General features: G+C 43.6%; 1 protein-coding gene across 1 annotated transcript in view; it reads right to left on the bottom strand.

Annotated features, from left to right (window-relative positions):
* EPAS1 (endothelial PAS domain protein 1) overlaps window positions 1–5,900 on the bottom strand; it is a 28,300-nt gene extending 22,400 nt beyond the window's left edge. Inside the window, exon 1 of the mRNA XM_032948042.2 lies at window positions 5,233–5,900. Coding sequence (XP_032803933.2) covers window positions 5,233–5,258 — 26 coding nt within the window. The 5' untranslated portion in view covers window positions 5,259–5,900. The remainder of the gene's footprint in view (window positions 1–5,232) is intronic.
* Between the last annotated feature and the right edge of the window lie 7,629 nt (window positions 5,901–13,529).

The following is a 13,529-nucleotide window of genomic DNA, read 5'->3' as shown; positions in this document are numbered from 1 at the left end:
CAAAGTAAGAAACGTGATTTTGCGACAACAGAAAGCCAACAATCCAGGTTGATGTTACCAATACACAGACATGTGGTTAGGCCCATTAGTAAGTAGTTTTATGCCAATATTCATGTTAATTTACCCACCACTGGACAATACTGTGACGTTTACAAAGATAGTATTTATATACGTACCGATGCACATTGATCAAATTCTGACGAGTTAAGCTGACTGGTTGCATTCGAATTCTCAAAACTGAAATTAAACGTCAAAATACTAAGGTTTGCTCAAACTGCTCTGAAAAGTGTTGCACCTTGTTCGGTGACAAAGTACATATATTGGAGGTCTCAGTAAACAACATGGGTTAGAAATGACCTCAAGTTTAACTATTAATAGAACGAAATTACAGCAGTAGCAGTATACTCCAAAATAAACCAACTGTTTATTACAAATGTTTCACACTGTAAAGGGGGGGAATGATTTACAATATCACGCGATTCACAAGAAATACAAATATTATTGTTAAGTAATGGCATTTAAAGTACTTGGTTAGAAGGAATGTAAGCATGAACTTAGGCCAAAAGTCCAGTTGTTTGATAAAAAATCTACAGTACTTATATTTGCGGTGCGTATATACAGTGTTGTGCCTATTATCTGAACTTAACAAGGGGAAAAAGGTTAGATTAAATAAATTTCGTCAGCGATTTTGCAATTACACATAAAAATTATACAATTGAATGGTAGCCGTAGAATTATTCTGACAGATCAGCTGAAAAGAAGAATATAACTCTTTTATTTGCACAATCATAGAACCTTCAGACCCTCCGCTGGTAAAGTAGAAGCCCTGAAAAACTGGCAGCTGTCCTGAAATGAGTTTGTGGAAAAAATACATTGGAATGTTAATGTCGACATATAAACACATTATAGTACTGTATACCCAGTGTATTCAAAGATGCACTTTAGCTGTTCTACTCGGATACTTATTATTTCATGGGTATTTAAAACTGTATAGGATAACTTACCAGTTCACTATAGACTCCCTAAAATCACAATACTGTATATGTACAGTACTGAGATAAAATGTAAAGTTTGTCAATCCACTGCTGGATGAAAGTATCCTCATGCCGTGTAATTCATATGGATTTAGTTCTTGTCATACTTCACGCTGGTCAGTGTGAGTTTATGCTGGTGGGGTTTACGGACCGGTTCTGATACCGTTCGCCACTAATGATAGCCAAAGCTGGGATCAAATTCAGATCACCAAGTTCACAGCACCACCACTGCACCGCCCCAGTTTTCAGAATTACGGTGTTGTAATTGGGACGAGACCTACTTTAAATGCGTCATTTTCTCATCATCATCATCCATTAGAGATGAACGAATAGTGTAACTATTATTCAACTGTAATATTTGGAATGAGCATGACTAAAATCTATTCATTGCCAAGCAGGGGCCATTCTGCCTTCTGGGTCAGAGGTCAAACCAATGTCTCAGCACAGTACAGAGAGACGCTGTACTGAATGCAGTCCTGACTTCAGATGAAATGTCAAACCAACATCCAGGCAACTGTTAAATTCATTCAATTCAAGGCCGTGATTATAATATATATTAGGGGGGTTACATCCCCCCAATATTCAAATATGCTCAAAATGTCCCCCCCCCCCCCAATCGCTATAAAATAGATTTCTGTTGATATGATTGTGGTTATGGTTGTACTTTATTAATCCCTAATCTCTGCCATTACATACAATGAAACAAGAAAAGGTAAAAAAAACCAGAGCAATGTAATACAATACACTATTAGACATTATTGTAAAACAAGTCCATCCCATGTGTTGGTGAATTCTTTAATATTTTAGGCAGGAAATTCGTTTTCAAATTTAGATTTTTTTTCTGGGGGGGGGACCCCCGGACCCCCTGGAAGATTTGGTCCCCCCCCCCAATGTTGACTCCATGGCTACGGCCTTGATTCAATTCGATGCTTTGGCCAAAAAACATGTGGCTCTTTTATAATCGATGCAGGCTGGCTCATATTGTGATACACGTAGGACTCGTCCATACCGATCCCATCCCCTCTCCTCTACAGAGGGAATACAACTCGAGTAGTAAGGTTTAGTGCAATGGGCTAACCATCGCTCCAATAATATTCAGGATATGAAAAACACGGTACTGTACAGCAGTACAGTTTGATTTGTTTTCAAACATACACAAGGGCCACCTGGAATGAAGGAATGTGAGGGCCAACGTTGCCATGTAAACTAAAATAAGATAATTATAACACTGTGCTAGGTTACGTAATATATTTTATGACGTTAAAAGCCATGCGGAATCCAACACAGCACAGCAACACAATCTGTGAAATACTGACACAAGTCAAAAACAAAAATACAGGTGAATAAGTTAAATGTGTGAGCCTTTGAAGTCGAGCACGATAACTTTAAAACACTGTAATCAAGATTATTTACCCAGGAGTCCCGATATTTTTTTTTATTCAAGATGGTCCAGCATTGGAATGTCTGGCCAAATCCATTGAGCTTGGCATGTGTGATGAAACCGCAGTACCTGGAGAAACTCCAAGCATACGTAGGGGTAATATTCAGCCAGTGCCATCTCCCGGCAACCTCACAAAGCCACGTCTACAACACCTGCTAAACCCTGGAAAGCTGTGAATAAAAATCCAGTACCGTTTTCAATCCTGTAGTTAACTTTAAAAAGTGTTTTTTTTTTAATAGCCAGTACACCTTCTCAGTATAGGAAATATGACAATACTGTGCATATATAAATACCTACATTAGTAGCCATTACGTACAGCTAAGACTGACATTAGTAATCAATGATGGACAACATAATAGACATGTACAACAGGCAATCTCTTTTAATGGGCGGAAAAAACACACATGTAAAACTGCCAAGAACAAATTGTTCTTCCCAACTAAGACTATGTTGGTGATCCACATTGTTGAGTATCAAATATGAAATCGTCAATTCTATCAAAACGCATATGAAACTCATCACCAAATGCAGCCGCATCACCAAAACGATTTAAAACTGTTCCGATATCCACAGCCCAGCACTCGCAAGATACCGCGCTGCATGTCGTTCTGGAGCAGCCTACGCATAGTATAACGAATTCCAAAACCTTTTCAGAAAACGCGAATTCATTCGACTGTCAAGCCAGCATTCGCTGTCTAACTTTTACACGCCAAGAATTGCACGAAACACACGCCACGCGCAGGTTTAATGTACGTGCAATTGCACAAACACCACACATGCATTCAGCAGAGCTAACACATCCAAGCAACAGTCCGAGTCTGTAGAGTTCTGCGAGATTTTGCTTGCGCACAAAAAAATGTTGCTTCCTATCAGATGCTTGTTTGCACAAGTACAGTCGCGTATTGTAGGCTAACAAAGTACACCGCTGTATGTTTTTCCCATGAGCTAAATAAATAATTGCAGTGGCCTGCCTGCTTTGGTTGGCTGGATGTTGAAGTATTGCTCCACAGCTTATCAAATACTGGACAAGTGGTTGATACGATGTACAGTGCTGTTTTTATACTTCACTCAAGTGGTCGACAAAGACAAAAAAAAACCCACAACAACCTCAGTCCCGCAATGCAAATGTCATACCTAATGTACAGCGATGCCACAAAGACACATACATACGAACACACGCAAACCTAGCATTGCCATTGCTTCTCGTGTTTCCCACACGCCGCGAATTTTGCTCTCATCCGCGAATGCGGACAACTGGTCCAATCTAGGCAGGCGACAGAACGCGGTGGTAAATTCAGTGAATTCGGTGGCAAGTTTGGTATCGTGCCTAAGACCTCATTGGCTTTAAAGGCAAATGCCGGCTGTCAAGTCGCCCTCAACGATTCTTCGACATCCCGACGACGCATCAGGCCACGCGCCTCTGGCCAATGGGCTCACAAGTTACCGCATCCACCGGATTACAAGACGCCGTAAAGTATTTGACGGCGAAGATTGCATACCTGTCAACCCCGTATCGGTGCCTACCTTATTACAGACCAAGTCAGGCCGTATTGGTCACCCCGGGCCTCTATAAATGTCAACGTTCGCCCTACGAAGCTCTCCGTCACAAGGGAGAAACACAAACAAATAGACAAAAAAATATATATGCCCGTATTGAAACGGCTTCACGCCGTACGGACCTGAAAACGAAAATTCCCTGTACTAGAATACGGCGTAAACCGTGTGAGTTGACAGCTATGATGAGATTGTGTTTCGTCTAACTTCACTGACACCAGGCACACGTTTTGTGGTGCGTCTTACTTTCCGAAGCGGCTTATGATCCCAACTAGAATTGTCAAATGTGTCAAGCAGTGTTTGTTGCCGTAAGTCAACTGGTGATGATGAAAACAACAACTGTTTTTTGCTCTTTGAGCCATTTAACGAGGAAGCTGAAGGTGACATTGTAACACTTCTGAAGTCACAAGTAGCAAACTTAGCACGGAGATGCAGAAGCCACGGAACTTGCACAAGCTTTGAACAAAAAAATTGAGCCATTAAAATGGTAACAATGTTTTACAATGCACGGACACATTTCTTACATACACCACACAGTTCCTGTATTACATCAGAAGTAATGGCCCCATGGCCAGTCAAGACCTGGGAAGCTCAGCAGGTTTCAGCCTGGATGGCGCTTGTTTGGATTGGCGGCCACCTGAACGTGATAAGATGCGTTGCAGACTACATTGTCCACAGAGAGCGAGTTCAGCAACATCCACATTGTTGTACTGTGCCACCGCTGGCAGCGTCTCCGGCTCGTCGGTTAGCACCGACCGCACCACTTGACCAGCGTGGTGAAGTATGGTCAAAAAACATTACCCCGCCCCGCGCAAAGCCGTGGGGAGGGAGGCCCTCGTCCAGCAGTGGATTGACAACAACAGTGGCTGTGCATGCACATCACAGCGGTGTGCAATGCAGAACGGTGTTGTACAAACGCCGACTGTTGTGTTTAGCTGTCTCGATTATTCGATGGCCCAGGTACAGTCTATGCAGTCTATAGCGTTGCAGTAAGCACTGCGTATTAGCACAGAGCAACGCGGCACTCTGATGCCACAGTGACCCTCTCTTCTCAGTGCACGTTTTAACACGTTAACTTTTCTGCACTTTTCACCGTGAAGACTTTTCGTTCCCAAATCACCATTAAGCAACAGCTGGTCACGCACGGTTCACATCTCTGGCTAAATGCTCGTACGCGTGCGTTCATCATTTTTAAAACCTCACCGCTTTCTCTCCTTCTCCACCGTCATGTTGTGTTCGCTTCTTAGCTGTTGTCTTCTTGACGAACTAAGTAACTAATTAAACAAAAAATCCCCACCACGAAACTCCAGCGAAAAAAAACTTAAAACCCCACCAACGTAGGAGAGATGAGAAAGTCTGTGGGCACAAGCGCCGACGACGATGATTGCCTCCCCCGGGGACTTTTAAGAAGGCGCAACACGTTTGGAATAAATAAATATTCAAATAAATAATTTGACAGCCCCGCGCCCCGTGGTTTTAAACGTCCGCGGGGTGAAGGTGTCTTCGACGGAAGCAGAAACGACAACTTGAACGACGACGACGTTACTACAATAACGATGACTATGACGATGACTACGATGACGAAGAGGATCGATTACTTTGAAATAGAAGAGGTGGTGGAGAGAGTTCACAGCGGTCCCCGTCGCTTTATTGCCACCACCACCAGCAGCAGGGCAGGCAGAGGGGAGGCAGTGGTGAAGTTTCGTCACCCCGCGTCCGCGTCACTTCGCCCTTATCCCTGACGTCGATCACAGAGAGGGGCCGGACACGCCTCTCGAGAAGAGGCCGATTCACATCCGTCACTAAAACGTTGGGTCGGTCGCTCCGATGTCTCGCAGCTCGCTCGGTGATGGCCGAGGAGAGATTAACAATAAACAAAACCAAACCAAAACGGAGCGGAGCGAGCGAGCGAAGCTGGGCACCTTCGGTTGTTGGTTATTCTCTCTCTCTCTCTTTCTGTCTCCCGCGTGCCAAGTTTTTGCTCATTTAACGGCGTTGGTCAAAGATCCCCAGCGCAAAGACTCCTCTTGGGAAAACAAAAAGCGTGTCTTAAGACTCAGGAGAGCACACCTGTCAACCCCTTATCAGTGTCCCCTACCTTATTACAGACCAATTGAGACCTTATTGGTCACCCCGTGCCCCTTATAAATCTCAACGTTCATCCCACAAAGTCCCATCACAAGGGGAGAAACACAAACAAATAGACCAAAAATGTTGCCCGTTCTGAAAAGGCTGTACGCCGTATGGACCTGAAAACTCTATGTCCCTGTACAAGAATACGGGTTAACCGTATGGGTTGACAGGTATTGGAGAGCCTTTCCTGGGTAACAAGTTGTATTCAGTGTCAAACTTGATTCGAAGCTTTCGTGACTGCAGAAATTACTCTTTGGTTCTTTCACTAAAAGTCACGTAGAAATAAATTAGATTAAATAATAACAGATTACGACGTTTCGATTGCAACACAAGCAACCATCATCAGGCACAAATGAATGAAAAAACAAACATAGTAAGCTTGGAAATATAATGCAATACTACACAGAGAGTCGGCTAACACAAGAATCAACACCCCACCTGGTTGATTCACGTTCTTCCAAAGATTTCTGCATTAGAGACAGAGACAAAACATAGACACGGAGACACACAGACAGACACACAAGCAGAGAGAGACTCACACAGAGACAAACAGAGAGAGATACACACATGGGCTGGTGTCTCCGTGTCTATGTTTTCTCTCTCTCTCAAATCTAGCAATCTTTGGAAGAACGTAATCAACCAGGTGGGGTGTTGACTGTTTTGTTGGCCGACCCTCTGTGTTGTATTGCATAATATTTCCAAGCTTACTGTTTGTTTTCTCATTCATTTGTGCCTGATGATGGTTGTTTGTGTTGCAATCGAAACGTCGTATTGGTCGTATTGGTAGTTGAAATTATTATGAAACTCTCCACTCTGGAAAACTACAATTAATGATCATCGTCAGCAGCAGCCATGATTCACTGCTGGATGAAGATTCCCATATTATATTTGCACTTTTTTTTATTCTCGTGTGTTTCGTTTACGATCGTTACATACCTCGTCGGTTACTTGTGCAATATTCCTAAAGGACCCTGTACTCGCTCTTGACAATATATTAATGTTTAATCTATGTTTTCTTGTTGCTGCTGTGCTCACGGCACCGTGGATCTCCCATGTAAAATAGGCAGGAAGCTGGCTCAACGGGAGCATCCGTGTAAGACATAAAATAAACCCGAGACTAAACACTCAAAGCCGTCGCCATGTCACAATCCTGCAATGCAACAATCCAACTAGAACCTTCTCAAAAGCTCATTTCACGACATCTCCTCGATGGAGGTTACCCTCGGACGCATTCTATCACTCAGCTGCCACCCCATTATCCTTCACCCCTTTGATTGACGTCCACTTTTTTTACAGTTCGAATTATGTCAATATCCTGCACACGGTCTCTAATCCACGCGTTCCTCTTTCTGTATCTCAATGTAATTCCAAGCACGCATCTCTCCATGCATAAATGTTGGCCACATTTTCAGTTTTCATTCCATTTTCTTCACGAATCTCCACGTTTCTGATTAATTGACTTCCACTTGTCAGCTTACTGAGCTCACCTAACTTCTTTAACCATATAAATTTAGAGCAATGAATTACTCCTCCTATGGAATGGTGTTACCGAATCCCCACATTTCACATGACTGAAACTATACAAGGACCAAAATAAGATGCTCACGCATAGGAAACCCACTTACCTTCTGCGATTATAAAAAAAACTCGTGTTTACAAATTAATTTGTTGCTTTAATCCCAGCTCCTACTCATTGAAGTGATGTAGTGGTAAAACAGAATAAACACTGTTTTCTCAAGTTTCAAAATGCGACTACTCAATATAACTTCTGGTTTTTTTATCAATGCACCACTGGATGAAGGCCTACCTGGGTTTTGTTTGGTCATGTTTCGCCACGTTGGCCAGTTAATAAGGTTTGTAGAGTGGGAGTCGTGGGACTTATTCAGAAATAACTCTGCTGATGTATACCACAGTTGTGAACCGTGCTCAGATTTGGCGGCTTCTTCGCAAAGTGCGCTAAACGAACGCACCACTAAACCACTCCATTAAAATTCATTATACGGTAGTTTAAAGTACAGAAATCATAGACTTCTTGTACCCGCAGTCACCCACCGTAACCGCTCACAAGTATTATTCTATTTAAAAAATTGAGAGGTCTTCATTCAGAATTTGAGAAGAAAACCCTTTGCTGTGAACCGAGGTTAAAAGTTCATGCAATGTAATTACTGCATTTCAAGTTTAATCACGTATGTGCATGGTGTCAAGGATAAGCTGTATAACATAAAACCTTTCTAAATTAAAAAATTATGGTAACCTCTAACTTGCACAACTAGTACTTGTCATTGTGAGGTAAGTATAAAAGTGCACGCAGCATGCCTCCTTAATGTTGGCACGTGTGCCCTGAGAGACCAACCGGCTTTTGAGTGCACACTTTGTTTCAATTATAAAGCCATGCTTTTTAAAGTAACCCATATTCAACATGCAAATGCATACACATGTCTTATTGCATATTGCTGTATCTAAATTTGCTGTGCATCTATTAGAAGCCTAGTACTGTAGTGCTATAATTTATTTGTGCAAAGATACTGTTATGATTTTGCATGCTGCATTTGCTATTCAGGCGGTGCAACAGTGGTTAGTATGCTGCGCTACAAACTCGTCGTTCTGCTTTCGATACCTAGCCACGGCTAACATCATGTGCGAATTGTATCAGAATCGAACCTGTGCCCCCCCTCCCCTACCACTTACCGACACTAGCCAGTGTGGTGAAGTATGGTCAAATACTCTTTGATTCTTTCGGTAAAGTCACGTAGGTATAAAATAAAATCATATCTGAAACACGGCAGAACTAATACCTCCGCCGTGGCTGACCATTGCTATAATGCTGTGGGCTCTCATGATATTGTTTTTTCCGAGACCAAGGGACTCTGCAAACCTTCGAGCTACTATCAAAGGGTTGTTCATGAAGCCATCCAGATATAAACATAGACATAACTTCAACCGAGAAGATGGATACAAATTGAGCGATCATTGGAAGGATGTTATTAGCCAGGTAAAACCTTAACTGCTTTATGGTGTTGCCTTCATTCTCCGCATCTCCAGCTTCTTCAGCTTCCCACTCCCAGCCCCGCTCACTTCAGCACTCCACTCCCCCTACCTCACACCCCCCCTCTCTATCTCTCCCCCCTTGCTCCTTCCCCCTCTCTTCTGCTTCAGCTTCCCACTCCCAGCCCCGCTCACTTCAGCACCCCCCCCCCCCTCTCTATCTTTCGCCCCTTGCTCCTCCCCTCTCTCTTACCTATTTAGCCTCCTGTTACAGCAGCCCCTTTTGCCCACTTCAGCAATTGTTTCTTGCTGTGGTTGTCCCACCTGATGACGGACGCTTGTGTTGCGCCCGAAACGTCGTGATTTAATTAATTTTATTTTATACCTACGTGACTTTACCGAAAGAACCAAGAGTATGGATCCCTGCAGTCACGAAAACTTCAAATCTAGATATGGGTCAAATAAGCTTCCATGACCTACGTGGTGTGGAGAGGCCCCTATCCATTTGTGGATTGAAAATGAAATGGCTAGTATTATTTGTAATTTTATCTGCCGATTAAAGTTGAAAAACTAGAATTGCTTTATCCAGTGTTCTATAAATCACTGTAATATATAAATACAGTATATGCTTGTAGCAAGTGTAAATGTCACTTGAAAATTCACCTGATATATTCACTCCCTCTATGTTAAGCCCAGTAGGATGTGGAGGGCTGGATCGGCTATGCCCCCTCTCCTGAAGGTTCAACCACCCTTCTAAATTCTTCAAGTCAAACAAAATGTGAATACACAGAATATGACAGGTACAATTAGGTCATGGGTGTCACAGTCTTTGCTCATATACATAGGGGGTGACTCTGAGAGCTGCAAGAAGACTTCACGACAGACAAATGAAGATCATATTGTTACTCATCCTGTTTAGCATTTAGCATTCATTAAAAGTTTGTTTAACATTGTCTTTGTCGTGCCTGAACGTGAGTTTTTGTATTGCCCCGAATTTAAACAGGGTCATGCTGCAGAGCTGCAGATATAATTACTTTAAATGTCAATTGTGGTGAAGTGCCATGTGGTAGGAATAGCAATGTAGGGCACTAATTTTCCCAAACGAGGATCCTCACCTTGTTGTCTTGTCCACTTTAAATCGTTAAGAGACCTACCCTTAGGAATAAATGGCATTCACCAATATATTCGATATCCATTTTTCTGAAATATTATACCAGAAGATATCTGTCCTGACTCATGTTAATATTGTATTTGATGGTTATTATTTCGATAAATGTTTCTGTTGTCAAGTATGGATACAAGTTTGTAGTTGTGTAATTGCTGTGTCAGGTCAGCCACGTTGTATAAACCCATCTCTGAAGCAGCAGTTGGGTAGACAATGAAACTTTTGTCATTTGAAACAACTTTTCAGTCTTTCATTTTCTTTCCCTATTTGGCTGTTTTTTAACATAGCAAAGTTTATTCGACAAAATGCCATGGGAATCTGCTTTATTGCAGCAAGATTGTGTGGTATAAATGATAGATATATACCCAGAATTTCAATGTAAACCAATGAAAGTCTGGAAAGGTAAAGTACATAACTATGTCTCTTTGCTGTGACTCTGTGGCCATATTTTTTCAGTTTTACTGGTAGGAACCTCCTGGCTACACCAGCCCACAGGCGATTATTGTGTCCGTCCGTCGTGCATCCAAAATGGGATGGGTGGGGCTGGGTGGAGAGGGGAGGGTGGGGAGGGGTTGGGTTGGGAGGGTGGGGCTGGGTGGGGAGGGGAGTGGCTGGGTGGGGAGGGTGGGGAGGGGCTGGGTAGGGAGGGGCTGGTCACCCCGTGGTGCCCTTATAAAACTAAACGTTTAATCTACTCACGCCGGCTTGTGCCCGCCCTCACAGTCGGGCATATTTGCGGAATACACCACGTGGTGCCGCCGTTGACCCTGGCCATTGACCGAGCAACCCAACGTTCCTACCAGCTCCCTCTGCAGGAATGTGTTTACGTTTTATAAAAGATACAAGTTCAGACGTGCAATTGATTCCTCGCTCTACTCAGCTGTCAGAATGACCTCCACTAGAGGGAGCTAGGATGCCCCTCTCGAGTGTATTTGGCCTACTCTTTCACGCTGGCCAGACGTCTTGAATGAGGCTGGAGTACCCACACATTACTGCACCACACACAACCTGCCCCGATGGACTGTGGTATGCCCGCACCTCCGATTAACACGGTTGGCTACGTATGGTGCAAAAGAAGTTCAACATACATTTAAAGTGCTGCGTGGACAGAGGTGGAGAAGGGGTGGGGTTAAGTCACTTGGTCAATGTTTCAACTGCTGTGCTGGGAGATTGAACCGGGCTTCATATACTCATTAATCGACGCTGTTCTACTTAAGACCCTAAACACTTCGCAGAGTGCACATTGTATTATGTTCGAGGCTATGAATGCGAGTACGTGCGTTGCGTTTGTCTCCGAGTGCAAATGAAGTCGCTTTTGTATCACGTCCACAGGCTCTGCTAGAACAGCATACATTCGAGCATCTACGTGTACGCCTCACGTAAAACGATGCAGCTGACTCACATGCTGGCTTACTGTTTGGGCATTTTGAACGCCTTGCGAAGCAAAGCAGTTACTGCATTGTGTCAAGCGCGTATTATTCTCAGCAAGCCTCTCCATTGGCGTGTTCCCATGGGGCTCCGAATCAAGTTTCTTGACGTCAATTAAATTTCTGCAGAACGATTTTCAATGGGTTCCTCGCTCGTTGAATGGCATTTCCTGAGTCGTGCTCCTTGCTGTGATGTAGCTCAGATGATGCCCAGGGATTGTGTCGAACAGCATTACATCATGCAAGCAGCCGAATCATGCACAGGGCATCGATTATGTGGCTGGACTATCATTCCAAGCGGGTACTGCGGCAATAAATAAAAAAACGATTCGTCATTGGATTTCACGTGTGCGTGAGTCGGATAGTAAAACAATGTCCTTCATCAGTAGTAGTTTTACAGAAAGACGGTGCAAGCACTCAAGGATGTAAAGCTAAAGGTGCATCCCCGCAAATGCTCACACCACTGAGAGACAAAGGGCGACAGGGCCTCCACGAGAGGAAGCTCTCGAGGGCCCCTCTAGAACACGTTTGTCCGACTCGTCCACACTGGCCTGATGCCGTTGAAGAGTTGAAAGTAGCCACACTTTGCCCCTACCACATGTGGCAGGGGCAAAGTGTGGGCCGCCAGTGCCCCCGCAGGCCACTGGCGGTCCCTGGTGGCCTTTAGTGCGGCCCCCGGCAATACACAACATGTTAACCCCCTCCCCCATCGTTCTGTAAAACCCACAATAGGTTTCAGATGCGTGGCGGCCCTCACACTGATGATGTCTTATCGGCGAAAGTGGCCCCCCTCTGAAAATTAGTGCAGAACACTGCTCACTGTGTAAAAAGCAACATTCGTTCATGCCTGGCAAAAAAAAAACACGTTGGGAAAGGCCACGTGTTCTAACGTCATACAGTATTTGTGTGTGGCGTGCGGTGTGGTTTTGGTTATGCGAGTTCTACTGTTCAGTGCCATCCGAGGGACAAACCCCATATACGAACAGGGAGATATGTTTTATTTAACCTCTATGGGAAAATGTGATTGGCAAGAGTTCTGGGTGTTTATGTTCACAGCAAAAAATAACCAATTGAAGGCACTTTTCTTGACATCTGTATACGTTACACCTCTAAGATGACATTTTTATGTGCCTTATATAATATATCATGGGACCTCCTTATATAATATTTCAAAAGTATACAGTATATGGAAGATACAATGTGGAAGTCCTCTTATCTGGTATTGTCTATTAATTATCTGTAGGATCTTTAGGGTTCACAAATACTACTATTAATTAGGGCCCTATTCTTCCTATTATCCACAATTATCCGCATTTTTCCTCTTGGATAAGTGGAGTAAATTTGCAGATAACTATGCAGGTAACAGGGTTCGTGATATAGGTCGCTCTCATCACTACGGATAAGAGGATGTCTCCTGTGCACCCTGAATAGGGACGAGCGGGGGAGTCGTGGTGAGCACACTGTGCTTTGAGTTCGATTCTCGATCACAGCTAACACAATTGACGAACGATATCTAAATCGATCTCGGTCCTCTCCTCCTAGGCCTCTGCGTCACCAACGGACAACTGAAAGAATCAAAGAACCAAAGAAGATGATCAGCGTGGGGAAGTATGGTCAAAAAAACCCTCATGACCGATACAGCGTGAGGCCAGACTCCATCCTTCAGTGGATTGACAAAGTGCAAAAAAAATGTTATAATTATAAACCGTGAATACTTGTTCAAGTTCAAATAGTATGAAGCAATATTTCAAGTGTTATGGCAACTCGCTGTGAATGCCACGCATGGTCTG

The sequence above is a fragment of the Petromyzon marinus genome, chromosome 6, assembly GCF_048934315.1.
Source record: "Petromyzon marinus isolate PM22_M1 ecotype Great Lakes invasive population chromosome 6, UKy_Petmar_22M1.pri1.0, whole genome shotgun sequence".
NCBI classification, from domain to species: Eukaryota; Metazoa; Chordata; class Hyperoartia; order Petromyzontiformes; family Petromyzontidae; genus Petromyzon; species Petromyzon marinus.
This window is presented reverse-complemented; position numbering and strand designations above follow the sequence as displayed.